At 41.4% G+C, this 11,209-nt stretch overlaps 1 protein-coding gene across 1 annotated transcript in view; it reads left to right on the forward strand.

Moving 5' to 3' along the window:
* The window catches only part of CAMTA1 (calmodulin binding transcription activator 1), a 1,080,371-nt gene that overhangs the window by 1,055,952 nt on the left and 13,210 nt on the right, over positions 1-11,209 (forward strand). The window contains exons 20-24 of the mRNA XM_011981621.1: positions 325-571; positions 2,196-2,267; positions 5,726-5,919; positions 6,975-7,049; positions 10,135-10,165. Coding sequence (XP_011837011.1) covers positions 325-571; positions 2,196-2,267; positions 5,726-5,919; positions 6,975-7,049; positions 10,135-10,165 — 619 coding nt within the window. The remainder of the gene's footprint in view (positions 1-324; positions 572-2,195; positions 2,268-5,725; positions 5,920-6,974; positions 7,050-10,134; positions 10,166-11,209) is intronic.

Raw genomic sequence — 11,209 nt, forward strand, 5'->3', positions numbered from 1 at the left:
AAAAAAAAAAAAAAAAAGATAATGTAGCATAATGTTTCCCCCTAATTCAGTTGAAGTTTTCTAAAGGCAGTAGAGTGTACTGCTACTAGGTTTTAGTATTTAGCATAGTACTAAAGTCATGATAGGTGTTGGGTATGAACTTACTCAATCAAAGGACACTGGGTATGTTTAGCAACTTGCCTAACTGAATGGAGGCATGTTCCTAATTGCCCACAGTGGCTTCTGGCAGATACCATCTTGGTTCATTCATTAATATCTAATGGATTCATTAATATTAATGGATTGTGCAATATCTATGTCTCCTTTTTTCTCCTCTTGTTTCAGAAGTGCATATAATGAGCCTCTAACCCCTTCTTCTAATACCAGCTTGAGCCCTGTTGGCTCTCCCGTCAGTGAAATCGCTTTCGAGAAGCCTAACCTTCCCTCCGCCGCGGATTGGTCAGAATTCCTGAGTGCATCTACCAGTGAGAAGGTAGAGAATGAGTTTGCTCAGCTCACTCTGTCTGATCATGAACAGAGAGAACTCTATGAGGCCGCCAGGCTTGTCCAGACAGCCTTCCGGAAATACAAGGTAAACTAGAACAGAACCTTCATTTTGTGACATTCTTAAGATCAGGGAGGACAGATGAAAGTCAGAATCGTGCGAACGAAAACACTGACCGTTTCTTTTTTTCCTCTGAATGTGTAGAATTTTTTTGGAAGTCTCCAATTTATGAAGATTCACTGTATAACATATCTGTGTGTGTATCTGCTTTGTAAAAATATTTTATTGTAAAATATTCAGAGCATAAAGTTTGTGATTTTGTCTATTTTAAAGCGTGCAACGTGGGGGCATTAAGTATATTCACAGTGCTGTGCGACCATCACTGCTACCCGTTTCCAGAACTTTCTCAATCTCCCAAATCATTTGCTTTTAACAACCAGTTTTTAAACAGTTAAACATGAAATTTTTATCAAATGTTTACAAAGTTCCTGAAGCACCTTTGTAGAAGAGTTTGAGAAGCACGGTCTTCTCAGGTATCTGAGGCATAGAGAATTAACTGGCTGGGACAAGGGCCCGTCCATGGTTAGGCCAGGGCAGGAATGGAGCTCTCCTGGCACAGAACAGTGCTGATTTTTCTTTTCTTCTTTTTTCTTAAATGGAGTCACATTCTGTCGCCCAGGCTAGAGAAGTACAGTGGTGCAATCTCTGCTCTCTGCCTCCTCCACCTCCCAATGCAGGTGATTCTCCTGCCTCAGCCTCCCAAGTAGCTGGATTTACTGGCACGTGCCACCATACCCACCTAATTCTTGTATTTTTAGTAGAGACAGGTTTTCACTGTGTTGACCAGGCTGGTCTCGAACTCCTGACCTCAAGTGATCTGCCTGCCTTGGCCTCCCAAAGTGCTGGGATTCCAGGCATGAGCCACCACACCTGGGCTTGATTTTTCTATTCTACCTTGCCATCCCAAGTACAATGTCTCTTTAGTATTCCTTAAAACACATTTCACGAGTTTATAGAATGTTTAATTAAAGTCGTTAATGTCACATTAAATAATTCTCAGAAGCTTTAGTAAAATAATATTAGCTAATAATGTAATGGTTATCACCTTGTCAACATACTGTTGGTAATGATATGGATGCCTATTATTCAGTTAATATAAAGTGAGGTGACCCCTCTGCTGCTAGGAGGTCACGACCTAAAGCAGGGGTTTTCAACTGGAGGCCTGGGGACTGCCTCCAGGCAGCGCCTGAACTCCGAAAATTAAGCAGTAAAGCTCTTCTGTGTGCATTTTTGGTGGGGAGGGGACCCATGGCTTTCTACAGATTCTCAAAGTAGTCTCCAACCACTCCCAAAAAGGTGTTAAAAGCCATTAATCATTGATCCAAAAGTGAAGTAGTTGGGGTTATCTTAGGAAAGACAGTTAAGATCTGGCAAGACAAATAGTACAATGCCTAATTTGTTAAATACTTTAAAAAGGAATATATTTTTAGTCTGCTTAACATTCCAAAATCATAGTTTTATTTAGAAGCAAGGATAGTCTGAGGTTTATTCTATAAATTCATTTTTCCTCATTTATAATTAAGTATCAATATTTTTTGGTAAACCTGGGATCTCAGCTCTGAGAAGGTGCATTAAATGAATAGTAATAAAAAGCTGACATTTCTGGTAGTTAATCATTACTGATTTTTTTTCTCCTTACTTTACCCTTAAGGGTCGACCCTTGCGGGAACAGCAAGAAGTAGCTGCTGCTGTCATTCAGCGTTGTTACAGAAAATATAAACAGGTAAACCTCAGTTTTGCACCACAGAAGGGAACTGTGCCCCACCCGAGGCCACTGAGGATCCTGGTGTGCAGTTTGGCTAAAGAGCACTACATCTAGTACCTCATTACAGAGACTTAATTTGTTTTTTGTTTTTTGTTTTTTTGTTTTTTTGTTTTTGAAACGGAGTCTGGCTCTGTCGCCCAGGCTGGAGTGCAGTGGCACGATCTGGGCTCACTGCAACCTCCACCTCCCAGGTTCAAGCGATTCTCCTGCCTCTGCCTCCCAAGTAGCTGGGACTACAGGCGTGTGCTACCATGCCCAGCTGATTTTTCTAGTTTTAGTAGAGTTGGGGTTTCACCATGTTGCCAGGCTGATCTTGAACTCCTGACCTCAAGTGGTCCGCCTGCCTCGGCCTCCCAAAGTGCTGGGATTACATGCGTGAGCCACTGCACCCGGCCAGAGACTTAATTTGAACTGCCATGATAAACAAACAAAACAAAACAAACAAAAACCAGGGGAAGCCAGACATGGTGGTTGGTGTGTCCCTGTAATCCCAGCTCCTCAAGAGGCTGAGGCCAGAGGATCTTCTTGAGCCCAGGTATCGAAGTCCAGCTTGGACCTCGTCTCTAAAACAAAAAGAGGAAAACAAAACCATCTGCAGTTAGACTTGCACCGCAAAAGAGTATTTGTCCACATTTTTGATCTTTTAGTATTATTACCTACCGGAGATACTGGTCTGATCCTAACACCAGTATGTTTGCGGGGAGGATCCATGGTCCAATACTTTCATAAACTCCCTAGTAATTAGAGAACTCTGGGGAATCCAGCGTGTGATACGGTGATTGCAGAAGGTAAATGCTGGCTGTGTATTACCTTTGAGTTTGAATTACAGAAGGTGTTTAATCTTTGGCCATTTTCCTTTCAGCTTCTTATGCATTTTAAAATGAAGAATTGTTAAAATCTTTGAAAATCAGAAGAAGCCAGAACATCTTAAACTGCTTTTGTTCACCTTAGTTAAAGGTGCAACACAAATATCTGAGTACTCTTTCGTGCAGTATTACTGTTTGCAAACCAACTTGTAGGGTTACGGAACTAGTCAGATGGGAAAAGGAACTCATATTTTTGGGGCACCTAGTACATACTAGATTTTTTAGGTGCCCCATCTCATTTCCTTTTTGCAGTTATTTGAAGTAAGCAGTATTTATTTCCAGTTTACAGATGAAGCAGCTGAGGCTCAGAGAAATTACATGAATATGAGGCCTTTCTCATCATTGAGGTGGTTATAAAATATTAAAAATTGCCTAATGGAGTTTTGAGTGGTTTGCATGGTAACATTCAGGCCTGTCGGTAGATTCTAGAACCTTTTATTAGATTGTGCTTTAGGTCGTTCTAAATTTTTATTTCAGGAATAATACGTTCTAATCTGTGTAACGGTGACATAGAAATGAGGGATTCTGTTAGCTTGTCATAATCCAGGACTTGCCTCAGTTTCTGATACGGGTTGCCGTTTCCTCAAGCTTCTCTAGGATTAAGCCCGATTAATAGGGGTGGGGGGACGTCTTCGGCTTCGAGCCAGTTGAGTTCATGATCCCAGAAAAGGAAGGTTTATTGTGCAAACGCTGACACCACAGTGCCTGTAGCTCTACTGCAGGGAGCCGCCCTGGCGTCTGTTCGGTGAGCAGGCTTCCTGGGAGCACAGGTGATACACAGCATGAAGGTTTCAAGTCTGTGATTACAACAGGTATTGATTCCAAAATATGAGTTTGGTTTTTTTTAAAAAAATAACGCTCCCCAGAAACTGTCCTCTACAGCTAGGAAGACAGGAGGCATTCTTTTTGGAAAGAGTAACAACTGTAAAACAAATATTCTGGAAAACGGAAGGCATTGATATAGCCAGGTTGCCTTTTTTTTTTTTTTTTCTTGGTTGGGAGTTTTATTGATTCTGGTTTTTAATTTCATTATATTCAGCAATCTAACATTAATCTTGTATTTTCTGTTTTTCCCCCAAGCTGACATGGATAGCCTTGAAGGTAATGATACTCCCAAGTCCTCTCACAAACCATTCCACCAGAGTCACAAACTTCACACCCATCACCAGCTGCAGGGAGGGACCATTCAGATGGCATGGTCAGGGAGTAAACGTACCCCCCTTGCCAGGCCACCTGAGCACAGTGCGTCTGTCCTCTGGGGACCACGTGGTTATTCAGTTGGAGTGGGTTTCGACATTAATAACTGGACATTTTTTGGCTGGTGTTAATCCATCTGCGCCAGTTCCCGTGAGCCCTGTGGCCACTAAGGAAATACCCTTTTTCCCAAAGCACTTCACTATGGCCCGATGGGTCTGAGTGTGTAACGTGCACCGGTGGAGATGATGGAAACCACAGGGGCTCTGTAGGCTACAGCATTCTTGTCTTCAAAGGCTTTCAGACCAGTGAAAAGGTAAAGCAGGTCAGATAAGACCAAAGAAGTTTCTTGCAGAAGGGTCCGGGTTCTTGGACAATTCTGAGAAGTCAGTTTCCCTCCCTCATTTCACCTCCTCATACATCCAGAGATACAGTTAGGCAGATACAGGGATTTTCTGGGGAATATTTTTCCTTGCAATGGTAAGTTGCCTTCTTATAAGCAAAGGGCTTCATTGCAGCTTCTCATCCCCGGAGTCATACTCTGTTTTCTTAGAAATTTGGACATAGCGTTTTAAGACCATGGAGAGCTCTGTATTTTTGGTGCCTAGAGACTGATGTTGAGGAGAATTCACCCTGGGCCTTCATTCCTCACTTCGGTAGCTCTGCAGGGGGCTGGGTGGAGGGCTCCTGGCACTGCCTCCTGGGCCGCCCACAGCACTGTGACAGCCGTCCAGGTTTCACGGCTTCACCACCGTGTTGGTCTTACGAGTGTTCATCTTTTACAGGTTAAAATGGCTTAAAGGTGTCAGCGTTTCATGATAAGCCTTGTATTTGGGACCTTGTAACTCAGTCAGAAACTTGCCATGTGGAATGATAGTTAGAAACCGGGGGCTGACGGCTAAATAGATTTGTGTATGGTGGGAATTGGAAGGCATGAAAAAATGATGTTCATGTTTCAAAACTGGATAGGAAATATTAATCTGAAGCATCTAAAATTTTCCTGTCGAAATCTGTTTTTAGATTCATAAACTAAAGGTATTGCTTTAGTTTTAGATTCATAAACTAAAGGTCTAAGGGTATTGCTATTAAAATTTTTCTCCAAGAAGGGCTAAATATTTTGAAGTTTTAGGGGAAAAAAGTATGTCTGAAGGCAACCCTTAAAGTAATAGTTTACATTTTGGAAAGGTAGGTGTAAAGCTTCCTCGTTTGCCTCTTTTGTGATTAAACCCTGAACAGAGAATGTGATAATAGAGGGGAAAAGCATTTTCTCTTCTTCCCTTCCCGGTAAACTCGAAGGACGCTGAGCCCATGCGGCCCCTGTTGTTACTGTGTTGCTTGTTCTTGTTTCCCCTGCAGTATGCACTTTATAAAAAGATGACACAGGCTGCCATCCTTATCCAGAGCAAATTCCGAAGTTACTATGAACAAAAAAAATTCCAGCAGAGCCGACGGGCTGCTGTGCTGATCCAAAAGTACTACCGAAGTTATAAGAAATGTGGCAAAAGACGGCAGGCTCGCCGGACGGCTGTGATTGTACAACAGAAACTCAGGTGGGTGGAAAAGAGCTCATGGAGTTAAAGCTCCCTAGGGAAGAGAACTCTGACTTCTTTGAAAGACTTGTCCTGGGCTGACATTGGAGTCCGGGGGCAGGCCTAAAGCATTGGCAGTCACTGTGTTCCAGAACGTTCTAGGTGTGGTGGCTGTATACTTAACACCTGTGCTGAGTCTGGTTTTGAATATTTAGCTCTTTCTCTCTACATCCCACCCAATTATTTTGATATTGCCACCCAGTTTCACCTTATATCAGAATTTGGCAGCACCAGTTTCTACTCAGAAAGTTACCACTCGATTATAGTAGTTTAGTCCATTTCCTTTTTAGAAGAAAAAAAAAGTACAGCCTGCTGCCAGCACTCATGTAATTTTATATAAACATGCTCTTTGAGGCTGAAGGAAATCTGATTTTCAATGTGAAAATACAAAAACTATTCTTGGAGTTATTTCTAAACAGAACTTGTCCCCAATCCTAATGTAACTGAAATGTGTATGATGCTACATTTGGATTAGAGATAAGACTATTCTTGGGGCAAATGGGAAATGAGTGAAATTGTAGAATTACTGCAACCTTGGAAGAGTAATTAGGGTTAAGCTGTTCCATTTTAGAGACTGTGATAAAAATGTTGAGCCAAGTAAAATACATTGATCAGAACATTTACACAATAACCCAAAGAGTGTATCAACTCCCGTGAATCACCTTCTAAACTAAGAAAGCCTCTCTAATGCCAGAATGCCTTTTGCAGCAAAATGAGCTTCTAATAAATTGTGAAAGAATATTTAAGTGGCATTTTATTTTCAGTCTTTATATAGTCTCTCTTGAAGCTGAGGGCGCCTGCACACACCCTCCTTTCTCCTCTAGTGATGTCTGGACTCGATACTATGAAAACAGCATACGCACTCATTCCCCTTCAGATTGTATACATCTTCAACGTATGCTGTTGGCTTTGCTACATGAACTGCTTAATGCAGAGTCCTCTGTCACTGCTGACCAGTTTCGCATATTGGGCTTTACTGTGTCCTTCTTGTGACAATAATATTCTGACTTTTTCAGGAGCAGTTTGCTAACCAAAAAGCAGGATCAAGCTGCTCGAAAAATAATGAGGTTTCTACGCCGCTGTCGCCACAGGTACACTAGTCCTCGTTTATACATTCTGCTCAGGGAGAATGATGAAGCATCCCTGACCTTCTTAACCCTCACTAACTCCTATGTAAAGCTAATCCCCCTGCAGGTAATCAGGGCAGATGTCCCAAATTACAGTAGGATGGTAGAGCTCTTTAAGTAGGGATCAGGTTGCTACCCTTGGAACGCTGGTAACCATGTCAGACGATGCTGTTTGAACAATGGAGATTCATACCCGTGTTTTTCTGTTTTAATCTGGGTGTGAGGTCAACTTAGTCGGACTAGCTTTTAATATTGTTTCTCTTTAACCTGCGATTGATATGCCACATTGCAGTATGTTCTTTGCTATGCTAGCGTGTGTCCAAAGAGAAAACAGTTTCTAGTCTCAAGGAAGGGAAAGAAAACCATGAATTCCAAACAAGTTTTCTGATGTAGAATTTCCACTAAATAGCTGGTGCCCTCTGCTGGTCATGTAATTGCTAACATCCTCTATTATTAAACTATCAATTAAAGCTGGTCCGTGATGAGGAACAGGAGAGATTGCTGGAATGCAGCTGTTCAGGAAAAGAAAGACATCTGAGATTCTGGGCATATCTTCAATTAGTAGGAAATGGGGTTCTGTGACCCCAGCGTTCTGTGGGACATAGCATCTTCTCATGGAGCTAAGCCAGAGGAATTTCTCTTTGTTCCTCAAATTTGAGCTTTCTTTATGAAGATTAACATCTCTACTTAGATTTCAGAGGGCTGGTGAAAGTGGTTTGTGTTCTTTATCCAGGTTAATATTCCAGTCTGACGTCTGTAACTGCGGCCGTCTGAGCTGGGTGTAGACCACCTTCTGTGTGGTTGGGTTGTTGCTGTGTGTGTCAGGAGCTGTGCAGTTTATAGAACCAAACATTAAAGCAGGCTCTTTAATGTCTTATTTCCTCTTCCTATTTAATTATACCAAAAGTCCTAGTATTCATATTTAATTGGACTCCTTGGAGGTTTCATTTTGCTTTAGTTTTTCTTACTCCTACAACCATCTGATTGCTAGCTTTGAAAATATCTTGCCTTTAAGACTTAATAGGTTTAATGGGTTATTTGTACTTTTACTTAAATTAACAAAAGAATTTATTTTTGTGACCATAGAAGGAAACATGCACAGCCACTGCATTAGCATCATGAAAACTTAAAAACAGTATTCACTAGGATAGATGGTTTTCCCCAGCTACAATGCCGTGCAGAAGCCAGTGTTCACTCGCCCTGTGCCTCAGCAACATTTACTTTCCACCGTGCGAGGATGGGAGATTTTTCACCATGATAGCTAATGAGTAACATACCAGTGTCAGTACTCTGAAATAGGACGTCCTGTTAGAAGATGCATCCCCAAAATGGGTATGGCTCTAAGATCATGAAATTAATTCTGCAAGACTCACCTAAGGCAGCCTCTTTTCTTTATTGTTCAGTCGTACCTTTTACTTAGCAGGGGACTTAGGACCAAATAGAGTAGTGGATTTTCTTTATTTGGTGAACAGATCAAGGACTCACCTGGGCCCTTTTCTTTACATTCTCCAATATGTTCATAGTTCCTTCCTCCCTTTTCCTCTTAGACCTGCAAAATGCAAAACCTGAGCAAGACCCTATCCAGCACTAAAACCAGTAGACTTTGGCCACTTTGAGCAGAATCACATCTTCTTTCATGACACTGTGGTTGATACTTTCCAGATAGATTTTATTTTCAAGAAAATTACCTTAACACCACTGTTCTTTAGGCCACTTCAGACAAACCAGAATGTCTGCAAGTTAAGTTGTGCTAGACTTTTTCCTCGTTTCTTCTAGCCTGATCCTCAGACTTTGCATGAATGTGTGGGTAACGTAGGAGCAAAACTGCATAAAGTCCTACACTCGTCTCCCTTTCATGTTTGCCAAAGCTGTGTCCTGTGTTTACTTTGAGAGAATTAAGAGAATGAGATATTTAAACAAAACATAAATTCATGAAAGGTTGCCCCCACAAAGTAAGCTGAACAAAGGAGTCCTTTCACTTTTGTTTTTAGAGTTCTCTTTCTGTAAACTGGTAGAGAAAAATTTCATGAAGATTTTTGCCTTTCTTAAGTGTATATTTTAACTGGTAATAACCTCATAAGATGGATAACAAGAAGGTTCATTATGAAGAGAACATCAGATATGGGCTCTGGATTTCTCTGCATTAATTGGAATGAAATAAAAAATGTTATTGGCTCTTGACCATTTACAGTTCAGATGTTAGAAAAATAGGCAAATTTTAATCACCTCTGCACTAAGATCAGTATTCACTTCCCATTTCTATGTATTCCATTAATATGTTCAATTAAGGATCTTGAAGAAATCCTAAAAATCTATCCTGGAAGTTTGTTTTAAACTCGTATTTTCCTTAGGATGTGTGTAATCCTATTTTCATTCTGGGTCGAGTTATTTAATGTTATTTTAAAAGAAACTATCTTGTCTGTTGTCCCTTAGAAGCATTAAAATCTTATTAAGATAGAAAATCTTGGCCGGGTGCGGTGGCTCATGCCTGTAATCCCAGCACTTTGGGAGGCCGAGGTGGGTGGATCACTTGAGGTCAGGAGTTTGAGACCAGCCTGGCCAACGTGGTGAAACCCCGTCTCTACTAAAGATATAAAAAATTAGCTGGGTGTGGTGGTGCACACCTGTAGTCCCAGCTGCTTGGGAGGGTGGGGCAGGAGAGACTCTCTTGAACCTGGGAAGCGGAGGTTGCAGTGAGCCGAGATTGCGCCACTGCATTCCAGCCTGGGCAACAGGGAGAGACTCTATCTCAAAAAAAAAAAAAGGAAAACCTCATATGACACCCTCTCAGAAAGGTAGGTAGATAGTAGCTTCAGGAATCAGTCAGAAGTGTCCCATTTCTAAGTCATATGACCCCAATTTTTTGAGACTTAAATTGGTGAATTTTCTACCTACTCATTTCACATACCCCCACCATCACTCTCCTTTTCTTTCTTTCCAAAAAAGAAACCATGTTATACTCTTTTTTGTTGAAATAAAGCTATTTATAAGATTTCTGTTGTGACCCTCACGTGCTAATAGCTCTCTGGTGTTGTTTTACTGTCTAAAGCCCCCTGGTGGACCATAGGCTGTACAAAAGGGTGAGTTTAGCTGCCTGCTAGCCAGTTTCTCTTCTCTTCCATTTTCAGTATTTTGCTTTTTGCTTGCTTGCATGGGGCTGCAGCCTAGGTATGCCAGTAAGTTTCACATCCATTTTGAATGAAATAAAATCAAGTAAAAACTAACCCTGATTACTAACACTGCTGTTTTACATGACAGGAGAACAGTCACATACATTAGATGTACAAATGCATGAGTGAGTAAAAGGGAGGGCCGTTCGAAACCACTGCAGGGCATGCCTAGGATGTGGTGGAGGAAGCCTGGGGACGAAAACAGGGCTGGTAGGCCACGTACCCGGCCAAATGAGGCTGTGTTACATGAAAACACTCAGCAAGTGGCTTTCTGTGATTAAGATAATTTGCCACGTGAAATTTTCTCCATGACTGTTTTGTCAAAATGTCTAAAGCAAGGAGGCTCACTAGGAGGTGGTAGTAGGTTTTGTTTTTTTTTGTTTTTTTTTTTTATGAACCTATTTCTTACTGAGAATGGCTGTTTTCCTATACCCTGCTCCTGCGGTTGCATTTTCTAAATCTCCCCCTCCCTGGTGCTGTGAGGTAAGTCAGTGTATGAGGCTGCCCTTTCAGAACAAACCCAGGACATTCATTATAAAATAGTGAACTGGCCTTCCATCACTCGATGGTAATGCTGAATAACGAAAATGTGGTGTAAAATGTCTTCAATATTTATATTCTACATAACAAGAGTAGGGATTCCAATAGGCTTTGAATTTTAAAGAGATGACAATGAGTAATTTTAGTTCCTGAGATTTTAGAATATGATGCCAATTTGTAAGCAGGGCAAAAGGCAAAAGTCTCCCAGAAACAACTATAATGTGTTTGGGTTATAATCAAAGATTTAGCGTCAGAAAACTATTTTTTCAAAGCCAAGAATAGGCTAGGTACGATGGCTCATGCGTATAATCCAGCGCTTTGGGAGGCTGAGGTGGGAGGATCATGTAAGCCTGGGAGGCTGAGGTGGGAGGATCATGTAAGCCTGGGAGGCTGAGGTGGGAGGATCATGTAAGC

The sequence above is a fragment of the Mandrillus leucophaeus genome, unplaced genomic scaffold (assembly GCF_000951045.1).
Source record: "Mandrillus leucophaeus isolate KB7577 unplaced genomic scaffold, Mleu.le_1.0 Scaffold105, whole genome shotgun sequence".
NCBI lineage: Eukaryota > Metazoa > Chordata > Mammalia > Primates > Cercopithecidae > Mandrillus > Mandrillus leucophaeus.